General features: G+C 68.6%; 2 protein-coding genes across 2 annotated transcripts; both read left to right on the top strand.

Annotated features, from left to right (window-relative positions):
- The first annotated feature begins 157 nt into the window (after positions 1-157).
- Positions 158-8535, top strand: ITGA2B (integrin subunit alpha 2b). Its single transcript, XM_050985841.1, has 30 exons — positions 158-469; positions 544-674; positions 752-849; positions 930-1095; positions 1164-1213; positions 1569-1614; positions 1790-1915; positions 1998-2045; positions 2292-2335; positions 2452-2511; positions 2627-2679; positions 2813-3021; positions 3132-3314; positions 3391-3436; positions 3519-3623; positions 3743-3798; positions 3896-4047; positions 4279-4392; positions 5129-5199; positions 5281-5428; positions 6186-6278; positions 6362-6441; positions 6563-6649; positions 6719-6821; positions 6911-7063; positions 7145-7270; positions 7435-7548; positions 7762-7869; positions 7944-8066; positions 8356-8535. The coding sequence occupies exons 1-30, from the start codon at positions 324-326 to the stop codon at positions 8443-8445; spliced, it is 3129 nt and encodes a 1042-aa protein (XP_050841798.1). The 5' UTR covers positions 158-323; the 3' UTR covers positions 8446-8535.
- A 2374-nt stretch (positions 8536-10909) lies between these two features.
- Positions 10910-18171, top strand: FAM171A2 (family with sequence similarity 171 member A2). The gene is made up of 9 exons (XM_050985534.1): positions 10910-11125; positions 12209-12500; positions 13392-13484; positions 13617-13775; positions 13860-14036; positions 14495-14611; positions 14909-15035; positions 15916-17187; positions 17877-18171. Exons 1-9 carry the CDS (start codon positions 10910-10912, stop codon positions 17929-17931), a joined length of 2508 nt encoding a protein of 835 aa, XP_050841491.1. The 3' UTR covers positions 17932-18171.
- Positions 18172-18204: the final 33 nt, after the last annotated feature.

The raw sequence follows: 18204 nt of genomic DNA on the forward strand, positions 1-18204 counted from the left end.
TGCACACCCCGAAATAGCCACCCCGAGACTGGCACCCCGCGGCGGGTTGGGCGCGGCCCCGCGGGCGATAGGCTCAGGCTGCTGTGGCCGTGTCCCCCGCCCTGTGGCCGTGTCTCCCTGTGGCACTGCCACCTGCTATCCCCCGCCCTGTTCCGGCCACATGCGTCTCCCCGCACCTCTCCGGATCCCTGCAGGAGCGGATACGCGTCCGGGGGGGGCCTTCCTGTGTTCCCCATTCCTGCTGGGCCCGGCTCCAGCTGCGTCCCCCGAGATAAGCCAGGGACACCCCGGGACGGCGGCTGTGGCTGTATTTTGGGGTGACGATGGGGCTGCTGCGGGTGCTGCTGCTCCTCGGGGGGCTGCGCCTGCCCCCCACGCAGGGGCTTCTCCAGGAGCCCCCAACCATCTACGAGGGACCCCCCGGCAGCTACTTCGGTTTCGCCCTGGATTTCCACATGAGCGAGGGAAGGTAGGGAGACACCGGGGGGTCGGGGTCGGGCACGGCACACGCCCGCCGACCCTGACACCCGCTCTGCCCCCCAGGCCCAGCGTGGCGGTGGGGGCCCCCCGTGCCAACACCTCCCAGCCCGGCGTGGTTCAGCCCGGCGCCGTCTTCCTCTGCTCCTGGCCCCCCGACAAGACCTCCTGCCACCCCCTGCCCATCGACACTGCAGGTGCGTGGGCGCCGTGGGGCGGGGAGCGGGCGCGGGGGGTGCCAGCTCCGCACATTCCCCCTCTCCCGCTCTCTCAGGGAACGAGAGCGAGAGCCAGGGCACCTTGGAGCTCCGCACCTACAAGTCGCACCAGTGGCTGGGAGCGTCAGTCACCAGCTGGGACGGCAAACTGGTGGTGGGTGCATCCAGGGGGTATGTGAGCAGCCTTGGGTGTTGGCGGAGTGGGGGTCCAGCCTGTCCCGTCGCCGTGCCCAGGTCTGCGCCCCGCTGCAGCACTGGAACGCTTTGGAGGGACAGCACGAGGCGTTCCGCACTCCGACGGGCACCTGCTTCGTGCGGAGCCCGGGGCAGCGGCGCTCGGTGTGGTACTCGCCCTGCCGCGACCGGACCATGGCCAGCACTTACCGCCAGACGAACTACGGTGAGGGGCGAGCGGGGAGCGGGGGGGATCCAGCCCCGCGTCCGTCTGACCCAGGCCTGTGCCCACAGCGCACGACAAGCGCTACTGCGAGATCGGCTTCAGCGCCGCTGTCACCCCGGTGAGAGGGGATTGAGGGGCTCGGGGACTCGAGGGACTCGGGTACCTCGGGGGCATCGGGGGGCGGCGCCACCGGGGTGCCCCCCGGGATGCCCAGAGGGGCTGACAGAGATGCAGAGGGTGTGGCCAGGATGGTACTTGGGAGTCACGGCGGGGAATGTTGGGGTAGGGATGCTGAGCTGGGGGAAGCTGCAGTGGGAGAATTCCGGGTGGAGAGGTCCGAGGAGTGGGGGGCGTGCCAGGATGGACTGGAATGTGCCAGGATGGGAACTACCGGGGTGGGGGATACTTGGGTGAGGGTGCTTTGGGGGGATGCCAGGCTGCTCAGGGTGGTTCTGAGCCAGCTCCACCCACAGGATGGGACGCTGGTGCTGGGTGCCCCCGGTGGGTACTACTTCACAGGTGAGTCCTTCCTGCCGGCGTTGCCACCCCGGCTGGTGCTCCCGGGGTGGGCACAGCGGGGGGAGGGCACCCCGGATGGGTACCCAGTGTCACCCGCAGTGGCACTGGCAGCCTAGGGCGCATAGCAGCGGGTGCCCTTATCCGTGCTGGTGCTCCCCGCCGCGGTGTGCCCCAGGGCTCGTGTACTCGGTGGAGTTGGACAAGATCCTCAGGCGCTTCCTCGGCACGTCCCTGCTGTGGCCGGGGAGCCCCGGGCGCCCCACGGAGCCGGTGTTCGGGGACTACGAGGACGGGTACCGGGGTGAGCAGTGGGCACGGGCACCCTGCCCCACTGCCAGCTCCTGCTGGGATACCCGGGGTCACCAGTGCCCATCTCCATGCAGGATACTCGGTGGCTGTGGGCGAGTTTGATGGCAACCCCAAAACCAGAGGTAGGGCTGAGGGGTGTAGGGAACGGGGGTTGATGGGCCGGGGGCACCCCGGGGCTCCAGAGTGACCTTGCTCCCCTTCCCGAGGGGGCTGGACAGGCTGTGCCAGGATAGGGGTCCCGTCCATCTCTGTGCCCTCAGGGCCCCATGTCACACCAGGGGTATCCCTGTGCCCACCCCAATGCTGGGGGTATCCCTGTGACCCCTTCAATGTCCAAGTGGAGCACTCAGGGCTCTCATCCCTCACAGAGTATGTGGTGGGGGCCCCCAACAAGAGCAACACGAGGGGTGAGGTGAGTGCTGTGGAGTGCCTGGTGCCGCTGCCTGGCCGAGGGGACACCAGGGGACACCACCATGTGTCACCCCGGGCTGGGCCTCTGGGCTTCGTGTCTGACACTGCCCTGGGCAGGTGGAGATCTTCACTGCGGGGGACACCCTGCGCTGGCTGCGGGGCATCGCCAGCGAGCAGGTACCGCTGCCCTGTGACACCCCCAGCGCCCCTGCTGCTCCTCAGCACCCCAGCCCCAGCTCTCCCCGCCCACTGTGCCCCTGGCACCCCCCGGTGCCACCCTCACCCTTTCCAGGTGGCTTCGTACTTCGGGCACACGGTGGCAGTGGCCGATGTCGATGGGGACGGGTGAGAGCAGGGACAATCGTCCAGCCTTCCTCCATGGCGACACCCAGGGGTGCTGCACCGTGCCTGGCACACCTCTGGGTGCCCCCAGCCCCCAAACCCGCGGACCCTGACCCTGACCCCGCGCCGGGCACAGGAGGGACGATCTGCTGGTGGGTGCGCCCCTGTACATGGCCCGGCGCTCGGACGGGCAGCGCAGCGAGCTGGGCCGCCTCTACGTCTACCTGGGCCGGGGACAGCAGCGCCTCGCCGGGCCCCCCCAGACCCTGACGGGCACCCACCCCTACGGCCGCTTCGCCGCCGCCATCGCCAGCCTCGGGGACCTGGACAAGGACGGCTTCGGCGGTACCAGCGCGGCGGGGCGGGGAGGGGGCTGTGCCAGCCCCCGGTGCCGCGCCTTGGGGAAGTTGAGGCAGGAGAGCGCGGGTGGGTGTTCACGTCCCTTCTGTCCCCAGACGTGGCCGTGGGCGCCCCGCAGGGGGGTGACAGTGGCAGCGGGCAGGTCTTCATCTTCCGCGGGCAGAGCGAGGGGCTGGCGCCGGTGCCCACCCAGCGCCTCGACAGCCCCTTCCCCGGCCCCGCCGCCTTCGGTTTCGCGCTGCGTGGTGCCACTGACCTGGACGACAACGGCTACGCGGGTACAGCCCTGGCACGACACCGCCCTGCCACCCCGATGTCACCACCCCGGCACCGACCCTCTGCTTGTCCCTGCAGATCTGCTCGTGGGGGCTTACGGGGTGGCCAAGGTGGCCGTGTACCAGTGAGTGCCTGTCCCTGCATCTCAGGGCCCCGGGGCTCCCTCTTGGGTCTTGTGGCACCTCAGCAATGTCCCCGTGCCCCAGGGGACTACCCGTGGTGGTGGCCCGGACCCAGCTGAGTGTCCCCGACGGGCTGAACCCTGAGATCCTGAACTATTTCCTGCCCGACTCTGGAGTCCATGTCAGCCGGTGAGGGGCCACTGCCATGGGGACACTACCGCTGGAACACTGCCGTGGGGACACTATGGGCACATCACCGTGGGCACAGGACAGGTCTCTGAGCACCTGTTGGTGATGTCCCCCCGCAGCTTCCACGTGGAGTTCTGTGTCAGCGTGACAGGCCAGCACATCCCTCAGAGCATCCGTGAGTGCCAGTGTCACCCGGGGAGCACCGCTGGCACAGGGCCACTGCTCGGATGTTACCGCGGGTGTCACCAGTGCCACCTCACGTTCTCCACCAGAGCTGGAGGCTGAGCTGCAGCTGGACCGGCTGAAGCCCCGGCCATCGCGGAGGGTCCTGCTGCTGCGGGGACACCAATCGTCCTGGCAGGAGGCGCTGGTGGTGGCACCAGGGGCAGTCCCTGTGTGCAGAAACCTCACCGCCTACCTGCGGGTACGGGACAGGAACAGCGCGGCAGAGGGCGGGGACAAACCATGGAGGGGACAGGAATGGGGGTGTGGCATCGCCAGCCAGGATGGGGACAGGGTTGGGGACTGGGATTGGGGATAACAGTGCCTCCCTGTCCCGGGAGGGTGGCTAACAGGGATGGGGACAGTGGTGGTTGGGGGCCGTGGGGTGGGCACGGGATGCCCTCCAGAGTGCTGTGCCCATGGGTGTCCCCAGGACAAGGCGGAGTTCAAGGACAAGCTGAGCCCGGTGGCCCTGAGCGTGGCCCTGACGCTGCCCAGAGAGGCGCCGGGGTTGGTGCTCTACGGGGACACCCTGGTGCAGGCACAGGTAGGGGGGACGTGGCTGTGGGGGGATGTCACCGTGGTGACACGGGGTGGGCTCATCCCCACCAGGGCACATGTGGGTACCCCCAGCCTGGATGAGCTCAGCTCTGGGGTCCCCAGCTTGTGCCAGTGTCCCCAGCACCCCCCTGGGACGTTGCCCCTGTCCCCCTCCCACTCTCCCCAGTTTCCACTGGGATGTGGCTCCTACCCCCCCCCCCCGTCCCATATTCCCTCTGGAATGTGCCCCACATTGTCCCTGCACTCCCTGGCATGCCCATCCTGTTCTGCCCTCTGTACTCACCCTGCAGTCCCCAGTCCCTCCCCTGGATGTCCCCTCTGTACCCAGCACTGTCCCCATTCCCAACCCCAATATGTCCCCTCTGTTCCCTCTGCCATCTCCAGTCCCTCCCCAGGATGTCCCCCTGCTGTCCCTACTCCCTCCTTGGTGTGTTTCAGGGTATGTCCCCAGTCGTCCCCCTGGATGTCACCCGTGCTGTCCCCATTCTTCCCTCTTGGAGATGTCACCTCCCTCCCCTCCATCCCTGAAATGTCCCCTCTCTACTCTGCACTGTCCCAAATCTCCCCTCTGTAGTGTCCCTTCTGGCCTCTCCACCAGCCCAGTCCCTCCCTGGGATGTCCCCCCATGCCCCTGCTGTCCCCAGTGACTCCCCCTCCCCCACCACAACCTGGATGGGGGGTCCCCCTCTCCCCTCCCTCTGTCCTCCCTGTCCCCCTGCCAGACCCACATCATCCTGGAGGACTGTGGCGATGACAACCTCTGCGTGCCCGACCTGCACCTGGCCGCCGACACGTGAGCACCGGGGGGGCTGAGGGAGTGCCCGGTGTCCCCACGGGGTGCTGAGCTCTGTCCCCGTGTCCCCGTGTCCCCCAGCCCCAGCCAGCGCCTGCTGATCGGGGCGGAGGCCGTGCTGTCCCTGCGTGCCAACGCCACCAACGCGGGAGAAGGCGCCTTCGAGGCCGAGCTGAGGGTGCAGCTGCCCCCGGGCACGCACTACCAGGCTGCCCGCAGCACCATCCCGGTGGGTGTGACCGGGGGGGACAGCGGTGACCAGGGCGGGGGGGGCACGTCCTGCCCTTGCTGGCCATCACCTGCCTCTTGGGGGTGCCCGGCAGGGATGGGTGTCAGGGAGTGCCCAGGGTGGGGACTCAAACCCTGGCCTTGGTGCTGTCACCTTCCATGGGGTTGCCCAGTGGGGATGGATGTCAGGGGGTGCCCAGCTGGTGGAGGGGCCAGAGGGGACATCGCAGAGGGGAGATTTGGGACAGTGCAGAGTAGAGAGGGGACATTCCAGGGAGACCCTGGATGGAGGGGAGGGAGGTGACATCTCTGAAGGGAAGAATGGGGACAGCAGAGGGGACGTCCAGGGGGACGACTGGGGACATACCCTGAGACACGCCAAGGAGGGAGTAGGGACAGCAGGGGGACATCCTGGGGAGGGACTGGAGATGGCAGAGGGAACAGAGGGGACATCTTGGGGTTGGGAATGGGGACAGTGCTGGGTACAGAGGGGTGACCCAAACCGGGGTGCTCACACTGTGTCCTTCATCCTCCACGGGGCTGCCTGGTGGGGTGGCTGCCCAGGGATCCTGGGCTGGGGGTTCCTGTCCTGCCCTTGGTGGCTGTCACCCTTCACAGGGACCCCACTGGTGATGGGTGTTCAGGGGTGTCCGGGGTGCGGGGCTCAAGCCCTGCCCTCAGCTCACACAGGTCCCCCAGTGTGGTTGGTTCCTGGTGGGGTCCATGACATGTCCCCACCCCATGTCCCCACCCCGCAGGGGCAGGAGAAGCTGAGCTGCAACCCCAGGAAGGAGAATGGGACCCACGTGGTGCTCTGCGAGTTGGGCAATCCCATGAAAGCAGGAGCCCGGGTAAGGGGAGAGAGGGGTCCCTGCTGTGCCTGTCACCCACTGGGGCTGGTCACCCACCTGCCTCTCTTCTCTGCTGTCCCCAGATCACCGTGGACATGGAGCTGAGCGTGTCCGGGCTGGAGGATGTGGGGGATGCCATCACCTTCCACCTTCAGCTGAGGAGGTGACACCCTGCTGTCCCTCTGTCCCCCCACCCACCGCTGGGACACCCGCACCTCGGACTCAGTGTCCTCAGCATGTCCCCAAACTTAGTGTCCGTGTCTCATCCCGCTGTGTCCCCACAGCAAGAACAGCCCTAGCCCCAGCCCCAGCAAGGCATCGGTGACAGTGACAGTGCCCGTGGAGGCAGAGGCAGAGATGGAGCTGCGAGGGTGAGGGTCTGGGGGACACGGGGATAACGGGGGGACGAAGGGGGACACTGAAACCCCGTCTCCCACCAGCAACTCCCTGCCTGCCACCGTGGTGCTGCCCACGAGCTGGCACGGGGTGGAGGGCAGCCGGCGGCTCGAGGACCACGGCATCAGGGTGGAGCACGTCTATGAGGTGATGCCCGCGGGTGTTCAGGGATGTCCCCTCTGTCCTCTCCCCGCCGTCATCTCTGGTGCTGGGCATCACCCACCGTCCTCCCGCAGCTCCACAACAGAGGTCCCGGCACTGTCAGCGGGGTCACCCTGAGCCTCACCGTGCCCCACCTGCTGGGCGACCACGTCCTGCTCTACCTGCTGGAGCTGGGCACCGAGGGGGGCATGAACTGCTCCCACCACCCCGCCCTCAACCCCGCCCAGGTAGGGGCTGCGGGACCGTGCCCGCCGGCGGGCTCTAGGACATGTCAGGGGGGTGGGTGTCACTTCTGTGTCCCATTTCAGCTGGAGGTCTCCGGTCCGACGGCCGCAGCGCCCGGGAACGGCACCCACCAGCGGGAGCGCCGGGAGGCGGAGCCGCCCCCGGGAGCGGGGCTGGGGAACGAGGGGCTGGGGGACCTCGTCCGTGTGGTGAGCGGGGGACCCTGGGGATGGAGGCAGGGCTGAGGCTGCCAGGGTGGGGCCACATCCCTTGGATGACCCTGGGGACCTACAGCCCATGGTGGCCACAGGGCTGGGAGTGTCCCCTGGGGTGGGGGCCCTCCAACACCCACCGTGTCGGACACCACCCTCAGGACTGTGACAATGCTACGTGCCTGGACATCACCTGCCACGTGCCCAGCCTGGGCAAGGACCAGCGGGCACTGGTCAGCATCCATGCCCTGCTCTGGATGGACACCCTGCAGCAGGTACTGTCCCCTCCTGGGGACAGAGGGGACGGGGTCACAATGCCCTGAGGCATTGTGGCCTCAGGGCATCCCTGCAATGTCCCCTCCTGCACTGTGGTCCCCAGAGAGCATCCTGGAGATACTTTGTGTGGGGTCATGGGTGCCCTGTTAGCTGCCAGCACCCGTGATGCCAGGTCCCTATGTGTCCCCCGCGTGTCCCCCTTCTGTCCGTAGCGGGAGCACCTCCTGACGCAGTTCCGCATCCAGTCACAGGCGTGGTTCAACATCTCGGCCATGCCCTACCGCGTCCAGCCCCGGGTCCTGCCCAGCGGCAAGGCTGAGGTAGGGCTGGCGTGGGTGTGGGGACACGGGGACAGGCCGTGGTGGCAGCGGTCACCCCTCCTGTCCCTCTGCAGACTGAAACCTGCGTGGTGCGCACCAGCCCTGGGGGCGAAGGGGCTGTGCCGGTGTGGTGGGTGGTGCTGGGGGTCCTGGCCGGGCTCCTGCTCCTCACCCTCCTCATCGTCGTCATGTGGAAGGTGAGTGGGTGCAAGGGGACACTGGTGACACTGGTGACATCCACCATGGTGGTGGAGCCTCACCGGCACCAGAGGGACCACAAAACAAGGGACACAGTGCTGGGGATGGGGGCTGTGGGGCAGGACGAGGGACACTGTGATCCCCAGAAGCAGGGGGTCCCTCAGGAGCGATGCCATGGGGTCCCCGCGGTGGTGCCACAGGGATCTCCGGGGGGCTGATTGTGTGGAATTCCTGGGGCTGTTGCCGTGGGGTCCCCCAAGGCCCGACTGTCACTGTGTCCCCTTCCAGATGGGTTTCTTCAAGAGGACGCGGCCGCCTGCCGAGGGGGACACGCAGGAGCCGGGCCAGGCCCAGGAGCCGGGCAGTGCCCAGGACTAGCGGGGTCCCGCCGTGCCCCACCCCATCCCGCCTTCCCCGGCCCCGCTCTGCTCCCCCCGGACAATAAATCCCTGCCCTGCCCTCGGGGTGTGGTTGTGTCCCCCCGGAGCTGCACCGGGGCTCTGCCGCGGGACAGGGCACAGCAGGGGGCAGGGAGGATTTTGGGGACCCCCGTGTGTCCTTGCGGGGTGCCCCGGGAGGGCAGTAGGGAGGTTGGTGCCGGGCTCAGTCCCGGGGGCTGCTGCACTGCTGGGGATCCGTACCGGGGCCAGTGCTGGTACCGCGGGTGGGTCACAGTACCGGCGTGGGATCGGGGCAGTGCCAAGGGCCAGTCCCGAGGTGCTGCTGCGGTACCGGGGCTCGACGCTGAGGCTCACGGAAGTACCGTGAGCGGGTCCTGGGATGCTGGTACCGGTACAGGGCCAGTTCCGGGATTCTGGTGCCGGTACCATGGCCCCGTCTCGGGTCTCGGAGTGGAGCCGGGAATGGGTCCCGGGAGGCCTGTGAGGTACCGGGGGCAGTACAAGGCGGCCGGTGCCAGTACCGGAGAGAGTCCTGCAGTGCCGAGTCCCGGTCCTGGTCTCGGGGCCGTACCGGAGATGGGTACAGTGCGTCAGAATCGGTACCGGGGTCTGTGCCGCAGTTCGAGGCAAAGGCAGAGGTGGATCCGGGGGTCGGTGCCGATGTCGGGGGTGGGTCCTGAGATTCCGCTGCCGACACCAGGGTCAATCCCAGGATGCCGGTGACGGTACCGAGTCCGGGTTCAGGTACCGAAGCGGTCCCGGGGAGGGGTGCCGGCGTCTGCTGCGGTACCGGCGAGGGGTCCCGTCTCTCGGGGCACTGCAGGGGGCGGTGCCGGAGGTCTGGGGCGGTGCCAGGGGTCGGTCTGGGTGGTCTCGGGGCGGTGCCGGGGGTGGTCCCGGTGCCGGGGCGGTGCCGCTCCGGGGGTGGGCACTGGGCGGCCGTGCCCGGCGGCTCCGGCAGGTGGAGCCCGGTCCCCGCGGCGGGCGGGCGGACCGGCCGGGCGGGCCGGGCATGGCGGGGTAACGGCGCGGAGCCACCATGCGGCCCCGCCGCCTCCTGCCGCCGCTGCCGCCGCTGCCGGTGCTGCTGCTGCTGGCGGGCGCGGGCGGGCGGCGGGCGCGGGGCGCGGCGGAGCCGGGAGCTCACGGTGAGAGAGGCCTTTGTGTGCGGGGCGGTGGGCGCCGCCGGCAACACCCCCGCGTTCTCCCCGCCCGACCCCCGCACCCATATCCCTCGGTCCCCACCCCCTGCCCCGCACCACCCAAGCCCTACCAACGCCCCCGCTCCCCCACGCCTGCCCGAGCCCCGCGCCCACATCCCCCCGGCATCCTTTGAAGCCTATCGCCCCCCCGCGCACCCCCGATCGATCCCGGCACCGGCCCCCCCATCCCCGCATGACCCCCGCCCCGACATCCCCCCGGCGTCCCTTGGCTTCCTCACCCCCTCAGCAGCACCGGCCCCCTCCCGCCCCCCGCCCCGACACTCCCCGCACCCCAAAGCCCAGCCCCGCCCGCCCCCCGCCCCGAATCCCCATCCCGACACCCCCATCCCTTCCCCCCCCCACGCCCGCGCCCCCCGTCCATCCCCCTTGTCCATCCGCCGTCCATCCCCGGCTCTGTCTGTCCGGCCGCACCCCCCGTCTGTCCGTCTGCCTCCCCGTCTCCGGGCGGTTCTGGCCACCGGCGGGAAGAGGATGATGGGTGGGGGGCCTGGGCAGTGCCAGGGGGTGCAGCTGGTTGGGGGGGGGGGTCACGGACAGAGCTTGGGGGGACTAGAGGTTGGGGATGGTGCCGGACCTTGCGCTACAGGATGGGGAGGGGTCCCGGGCAGTGCCAGGGGGCCGCGGTGGTGGGTGGGCGTCACAAACCAGGGGGTGAAGGAACTTGGGTGGGGATCGCGGACAGAGCTTGGGGTGCAGGAGGGTGGATAGGGGTCCTGAGCAGAGCTTGAGGGTGTCTGATGGTGGGTGGAGGTCCCAGGTCAGGGGGTGCAGGATGGTGGAGGGTGCATCCGGCAGGCAGGGTGAAAGCCCTCCTGGCAGAGCCCCTGTGCCAGGGTGAGGCGTGCCTGGAGGTGACAGGGGGGCTGTGGGCTGAGGGGGGGGTCCCTGACCCGTCCTGTCTATGCTGGCTCAGCTCCCCGCTGGAGTCACCCCTGCCCATTCCCGTCCCCGCGGGGTGACAGCCATGACAAGGCTCCTCATTGCTCCCCAGGGCCTGGCACCCCCCGCCCTGCTCACGGGACACCGGGGTCAGACTGGGAGGCGCTGGGGAGCCAGCGAGGGGCCGGTGCGCCTCGGGATGGCCGCACGACCCTCTGGGGACCCTTTGGTGGTGGCGGGGGAACAGAGAGTGGGGACCGGGCCATGCCTGTGCCTGTGTCCCTGCGCTGGGAGTGGCACCATGGCCCCCTTCCCCGGTGGACACTGGGATGGCCGCGGATGCCAGCTGTCCCCCGGCAGCTGCGGGTGGCCGGCGTGTGGCCCCGCGGACATTCCTGCCCGCGGGTGCCGGCTGTCCCCGCCATGCGGGGGGACTCCCCCAGCCCCTCCATTCCTGAGCCCGCCCCAACCGCCCCTGAGCATCGCTGGAGTAGCTGCTGCGAATCTCCCCCCATCGCCCATTGCCACATCTGGGCCGCATCTGGGCCGGGACAGGTCGGGGGGGGGCGTGCCCGGTGGAGTGGGGGGTTCCAGGGGGCCGGGGCTGCGGGGTCCCGGCGGCAGCCCCGGGGCGCGGGATGAAGGAGGTCGTTGCCTGGGTGACGGCGCCGGAGCCGGGACCGCTGCCAAGGGCTGCGGATCATGCGCAGGATGTCGCCGGCTCGGGGGGGCCGGGGGCACACGGATGTTTAGGATCCCCCCCCTCCCTCCAGCCGGGCCTTGCAGCCGGGACTTGCTGGGGGGATCTCTCTCCCTGCTGCTGGTGGGACCTGCCGGGTTCGAGACCCTCTGGCCTTGGGACAGGTGTGAGTGGCACCTGGGGGTGGCCTTTGGTGGAGGGGTGAGAGTGACGTGATGGGTGCACCCACCCAGGTGGACACGGTGCCCTGGGGCCAGGAGCCCCCTCAGGGAGGCACAGGGTGGGCACAGAAATGATGCTCATGCCCCCTCAGGATGGTGCCTGCTGCCTACTGGGGAGCACCTGTGACCTGCCAGGGTGGTGGCTGTGACCCACCTGGGTGGTGGCTGTGACCTGCTGGGCATGGTGGGCACTGAGATGGGTCCCACCTAGGATTGCTAGGATTGCGGCCATGACCCAACAGGATGGTGCCCATGGCTTTCTGGGATGGCACCTGTGACCTGTCAGGGGGGCTCCCACCATCCTGCCTGGATGGTGACTGTAATCCATTAGGACAGGTCCCACCACCTGCTGGGGTGGTGACCATCATCCATCAGAATGGTGACCATGACACCCCTGGGATGGTGGCCATGAGCCCTCTGTGATGGTGGCCATGGCCTGGCAGGGTGTATTCCACCATCTGCTGAAATGTGGCCATGTGTGTGGCCAATCCCCTGTGCTGCTGGCCATGACCCCCTATGATGGGGATGTTGGCCATGACCCAGCAGATCCTACCACCTGTTGGTGTGGTGCCCATCATCCACCAGGATGATGCCCATGACTCCCTGGGATGGTGGCTGTGACCCTCTGGGATAGTGGCCATGAACCACTGGGATGGTGTCTGTGACCCCGGGTTGTGTCCCATCCTGCTGGGATGGTGGCCATGCCCGCTGGGTTAGTGGCTGAGACTCCCCCCCACCCTGTCCCCTGTGCCCTCGCCGTGTCCCCGCCGTGTCCCCGCAGAGGTGCTGCTGCGGGTGCAGGTGTTGGAGAGCGGCACGCTGGCCCCGCTGCCGCAGGCGGCCCTGGACGTGTTCGGCGCCCGCAGCGCGCTGGCCGCCGGCAGCACAGACCACGCGGGCTCCGCGGTGCTGCCCGTGCCCTACCGCCTCGGCTCCTGGCTGCTCGTCACCGCCGCCCGCCGCGGATACGTCACCGCCTCTGTCCCCTGGCGCGTCACCAAACTGCCACGTGAGTCACCAGGACCCCCAGCGCCTTCCTGGGCAGCTCTGGCTGGGGGTCCCCAATCCCTTACTGAGGTCTCTGAGTCTGACTGGGGGGCACAATCCTTTCCTAAGGGGATTTAGCCATGACGGGGGATCCCAAATGCCTTCCTGGGGGTTCTGGGTCTGATTGGGGGTCCTGAATTCCCAACTGGAGGGCTCTGAGCCCTGGTGTAGGGTTCTTAGTCCCGTCCTGGGACCTCAGTCCCTTCCTTACAGGGGACCCCTAATAGATTTCAGTGTAGGGATCCCTTATAGAAGGGTCAGGCCCCTTTGGGAGGGGACAACCATGTCCTGGTGTTCCCCAAGTCACCTCATCCCATCCCATCCCATCCCATCCCATCCCATCCCATCCCATCCCATCCCATCCCATCCCATCCCATCCCAGGGGAAGTTGGGGGTGCCCCCTGGGATGCACTCCAGCCCTTTTCCCCAGGGCAGGGGGAACTGGGGGTGGCATCAGTGGGAGGGGTCACCTGGGGGGTGGCACACACGGGAGCACCCAGCTGGGGAGGTGGGAATGGAGGTACAGGGATTGTGGGGTACAGGGTGGGGATGGGGGTTGGGGGAATGGGGGGTACTGGGATGAAGCAATACAGGGACAGGGATAGAGGATGCATGGATGGGGTTGTGGTGGGGGTGCCCCCACCCTGCCCACTGCCTACCCCCCCGTTCCTCCTGTCCCTGTCCCCAAATGCACCTCACGCCTTGCTGTGTCCCCCTTCCCCACCCCCTCCTCAGACCCCATCTCCCCCCTCTCCCCATCAGTCCCCCCAACCCTGGGAGGAGTGTGTGTGTATTTTTGGGGTTCAGGTGTGGGTATTTTGGCGTCCCCCATCACCCCCTCTTCCCCTTGCAGTCTACGCCTCCATCAGCCTCTACCTGCTCCCAGAGCGCCCGGCCACGCTCATCCTCTACGAGGACCAGGTCCAGATCCTCCTGGGATCCCCAGGTGAGACACGGGGGTGGCCCTGGGTGACACTACCGCCCCCCCAAGTGCCGCCCCCCGCCCTATGCCCCCCGGCCGAACCATGGGGATGGCGGTGTCACCCCCCCGGGTGCTGCCGCCCGCGTGTCTCCGCAGGTGGCCGTGGGCAGCCGTGGGCGCAGTTCCCCCGGCGGGCAGCCCGCCTGCCCCGCAGCTCCACCTACAGCCAGCTGGCCGCGTCCCTGACCGCCGCCTCCGGCCCCGGCCCGGCCCGCGCCTTCCCTGCCTTCCTCGGGGCCGAGCAGGACGGCAGCGGTACGGGGGACACCGGGCATTGGGGGGTGGGGGGTGCACCCTATGTGGCCCCCCTTAGGGATGTCTCCGTCCTTGTCCCCGCAGCCAATGGCACGTGGCTGGAGCTGTCGCCGGTGGCGGCTGTCAGCGTCCACCTGTTCACTGGCAACGGGACCGAGGTGCCGCTGGCCGGCCCCGTCCATCTGTCCGTCCCTCTGGCTCCCGACGCCGCGGCCGTGGTGGCCACCAGTGTGCCAGCCTGGAGGTTTGACCCCAAGAGCGGTGAGTGCTGGCTGGGGGTGGCAGAGGGGACACAACTCCTATTGAGGGTGGCAGAGGGGACACAGCTCCTGCTGGGGGTGGCAGAGGGGACACAGCTTGGGCTGGGGGTAGCAGAGGGGACACAGCTCGGGCTGGGGGTGGCAGAGGGGACACAGTTCCTGCTGGGGTGGCAGAGGGGACACAGCTCCTGCTGGGGGTGGCAGAGGGGACTCAACTCCTGCTGGTTGTGGCAGAGGGAGCACAGCTTGGGCTGGGGGGTGGCAGAGGGGACACAGCTCCTGCTGGGCTGGCAGAGGGGACGCAGCTCCTGTTGGGGGTGGCAGAGGGGGGACACAGCTCTGGCGGGGGGGTGGCAGAGTGGGACACAGCTCCTGCTGGGGTGGCAGAAGGGACAGAGCTCCTGTTGGGGGTGCGGGGAGTGATGAGGTGAGGGGTCTCAGCCTGGTGTGTCCCCGCAGGGCTGTGGGTCCGTAACGGGACGGGGCTGATCCGAAAGGAAGGCCGGCAGCTGTACTGGACCTTTGTCTCCTCTCAGCTGGGATACTGGGCAGCAGCTCTGCCCTCCCCCAGCACGGGTAAGGTGACACCTGTGAGTGACCTCCCAGCCTGTGCCCCTTGGCTCTTGGGACAGGCTGGCTGGGGAGAGGGTGGCAGCACTTTGGGGTGCTTCCCCTCTGACCCCCCTGTCCCAGGGCTGCTCCTGGTGGGGTGGGGGCTCCTCCCAGTCCCATTATCCCCAGGGCTGTCTGTGCTGGGGAGACATTGCAGCCGCCCGGGGTGCTCTGCTGGGGGTTCCCTTTGCCCCTCTGTGCCAGGGCAGCCCCCCAGGGCACTCTCAGGGGGGGCTGCCCTTCTGACTCTGCTGTCCCCAGGGCTGGTGGCGATGGCAGCGGGTGTGACAGACATTACCACCTACCACACCATCTTCCTCCTCACCATCCTGGGTGCCCTGGCCCTGCTCGTCCTCATCCTCCTCTGCCTCCTCATCTATTACTGCAGGTCAGCATCCTGCCCGTGGGTGGGGGGGGGAACAGAACCTGACATTCCATGTGGGAATGGGGGTCAGCACCCACCTGTAACCTCTGGGTGCCCCATAGCTGGGGGGGACCATTTCCTGGCATCCTATAAGTGGTTATAGGAGGGGGCAGCATCGTCCTTGTACCCCTGGGTGCCTTATATCTGCCTTTGGGAAGGGGGGCACCACCCCAAGGCACCCCCAAGTGCCCTAGACCTGACTGTGGGGAAGGGGCACCACCCTCCGGGCACCCTTGAGTGCCCTGTAGCCATTCTGGGGGAGTCACCACCCCTTAGAACCCCCAAATGTCCTATAGTTGGCTATGGGGAGGAGGCGCCAGCCTGTGGCACCTCTGGGTGCTCTTTAGCTGGATTTGGGAGCCAGACACTGATCTCCAGAACCACTGGATGTCCTACAGCTCGCTTGGGAGAGAAGACACCACTCCTCAGCACCCCTGGGTGCCCTGTAACTGGATTTGGGGGGTGACACACCACTCCCCAGCACACCTGGGTGCCCTGTAACTGGATTTGGGGGGTGACACACCACTCCCCAGCACACCTGGGTGCCCTGTAACTGGATTTGGGGGATGACACACCACTCCCCAGCACACCTGGGTGCCCTGTAACTGGATTTGGGGGATGACACACCACTCCCCAGCACACCTGGGTGCCCTGTAACTGGATTTGGGGGTGACACACCACTCCCCAGCACACCTGGGTGCCCTGTAACTGGATTTGGGGGGATGACACACCACTCCCCAGCACCCCTGGGTGCCCTATAGTCCCTCCTCTAGCTCCTTCCAGCAAGTGAGGGAGGGGGGGAGCAGGGGGACCCCCGCCCCCACGAGCCCCCGTGTCCCTGCAGGCGGCGCTGCCTGAAGCCACGGGCTCAGCACCGCAAGCTGCCGCTGCCGGGGCCGCTGGACGCGGCGCGCCGGGACCAGGCCACCTCGGTGTCCCAGCTGGACCTCCTGTGCGGGGGCAGCCACCTGGAGACCGCCTCCTCGGGGGGCGACACCGACCTGCCCACCCCCAGCCTGCCCCCCTCCACCCGCGAGCTGACCCCCGCCCGGCCGGACTTCTTCCAGCCGCCGGCCCCGGTCCCGCTCCGCGCCGGCCTCCGGCCCCCGGCGGCCACGCTGGGCCCCCGCCGCCGCCAGCCCCCCGCCCACGAGGACTACGGGCGCTCCGGCGAAGCCTTCGGCCTCCGGGCCGCCCGCTCGGTGGACGGGCTGCAGCCGCCCGACGAGCACCCCCGGGGCACCCCCGCCTTCTCCCCGCGGCCTCCCTCGCCCTCGTTCTCCCGTTACGGGCCGCAGCCCAGCGAGCACCCGCTGCCCGAGCCCCCCCCGCGCCCGCCCTCGCTGGCCCCCCCCGGCCCGCTGCTGCTCTGCGGGCCCCTGGACCGCGGCGGGGGCCCCGAGGATGTTTACCGGGGGGTGATGCCCACCCTCCTCATCCCCGCCCGCTACATGCGCCTGGCCCCCGGCGAGCCCGAGGGTCCCCCCGAAGCCGACGGGGGCCCCGGTTCGACGGCGGCGACGGCCGCGCCCCCGCCCCCCCCCTCCTCCGGGCAGCCCTTCGAGGAAGGGGAAAACTGGGGCGGGGCTCGTGCCCCCCAACCGGTGAGCGGCTCGGTGGCCATCCCAGTGCTGCTGGACGGGTCGGCGGTGGCCCAGCTCAACGGGGAGCTGCAGGCGCTGGCGGGCCAGCAGCTCCTGGAACTGGCGGGGCCGCCACCGCCGAGAGCCTGGTTCGTGTCCCTGGACGGGCGCTCCTCCCAGGTTCGGCACTCTTACATCGACCTGCAGGGCAGCGAGAGGGGCCCCGGCCCCGCGCCCCCTCCCCGCCTCCCCCGGGCCGCCGGAGGCGGGGAGGAGGACGGGGGGCCCCGGCCCCCCCTGCCCGCAGCCTCCCCCGAGGACAGCTCGCTCGCCCCCTTGCTGGAAGCGGGCAGCGGGGGGCGGCGAGGGGGGGGCAGCGGGCGCAGCAGCGCCAGCGAAGCCCCCCGAGACTCCCTGACCAGCCCCGAGGAGGAGGCGCTGGCCGAGGCGGGCGACGGGGGCGACGAGGGGGGCGACCGCAAGAGCCCCTGGCAGAAGCGGGAGGAGCGGCCTCTGATGGTCTTCAATGTCAAGTGAGTGTGGGAAGGGAGGACCACCCTGGTCCGGGGTGGGGTCCGGGGGGTGCTGAGATGGTGGGGACACCGCTGCTGTTACCCGTCTCAGCCCACCACTGTCTTGCTCAGCCATCGTCTCCTCCCACCACTGTCCTCTGTCATCGCTGTCCCATCGTTGTGCTGTCCCACTGCCTTCTCTTCCCAGCACCATCCCATCCGTCATCCTGCCCCAACAGTCCCATCCCACCACAATCCCACACAGCCATCATCTCCTCCCACTGCTGTCATCCCTATCCCACCCTCCCACCGTCCTGTTCTGTCTGTCACTGCCCCATCCTATCGTGCCATGCCATCCCACCACCTTCCCCACATTCCTGCCTTGTCACTGTCCTCTCCCACCACCGTCCCAGTCCACCCCCATCCTCTCTGCCACCATCGTGTCCCACCACTGTCCCAGACCCCCACAATTCCATCCCACCACCACGGTCCCTTTCTGCCAGGGGAGGGACCAGAGAGACCACACCCATGTACTCCCCATCTGCTCGGGCCCCCACCCTGTGCCACCAGGCTCTGCCACTCGGGATCCTGCTGCCTATGTTCCCTCGGCGTCCCACCCAACACCACCATCCCTGCTCTTTTGGGGGGTGGGAACTGCATGCTCCATGTTCCCCCAATCCTGAGCCATGTCCCCTTTTGTGTCCCTGCAGGACAGGGGGGGCTGGCACTGCCCCCAGAGCCAGCGGTGCCTCCAAGCTGCCATAGGAGCCAGGGGGCCCCTGTCCCCTCACCCTCATCCCCCTTTGGATTTTAACTTGTGTTTCTAAACGTTTTCTACGTGGTGAGGATGAAGAGGGGTCATTGGGGCCAGGCTGGCAGAGAAGGGGGGCCATGTGGACCCCCCTGGGTGCCAGGCTGGGCAGAGAGCTGCTGCCTGCACCTGCCTGCACGTCCTGCCTGCTCCTTAGAGGCATTAATATATTAAACACACAAAATCCCCCCTGCCTCTGCCTCCTGCCTCAGTTTCCCCCTCACCAG

The sequence above is a fragment of the Serinus canaria genome, chromosome 27, assembly GCF_022539315.1.
Source record: "Serinus canaria isolate serCan28SL12 chromosome 27, serCan2020, whole genome shotgun sequence".
In the NCBI taxonomy this organism is placed as follows: Eukaryota; Metazoa; Chordata; class Aves; order Passeriformes; family Fringillidae; genus Serinus; species Serinus canaria.

Bases quoted from the DNA above. Each gene is read 5' to 3' on its own strand.
- ITGA2B (XM_050985841.1), top strand. From the start codon at position 324: ATGGGGCTGCTGCGGGTGCTGCTGCTCCTCGGGGGGCTGCGCCTGCCC. The intron at 7,549-7,761 runs GTACTGTCCCCT...TTCTGTCCGTAG, and splicing joins GGATGGACACCCTGCAGCAG to CGGGAGCACCTCCTGACGCA. The intron at 8,067-8,355 runs GTGAGTGGGTGC...GTCCCCTTCCAG, and splicing joins TCATCGTCGTCATGTGGAAG to ATGGGTTTCTTCAAGAGGAC.
- FAM171A2 (XM_050985534.1), top strand. From the start codon at position 10,910: ATGCCAGCTGTCCCCCGGCAGCTGCGGGTGGCCGGCGTGTGGCCCCGC. The intron at 12,501-13,391 runs GTGAGTCACCAG...TTCCCCTTGCAG, and splicing joins GCGCGTCACCAAACTGCCAC to TCTACGCCTCCATCAGCCTC. The intron at 17,188-17,876 runs GTGAGTGTGGGA...GTGTCCCTGCAG, and splicing joins CTGATGGTCTTCAATGTCAA to GACAGGGGGGGCTGGCACTG.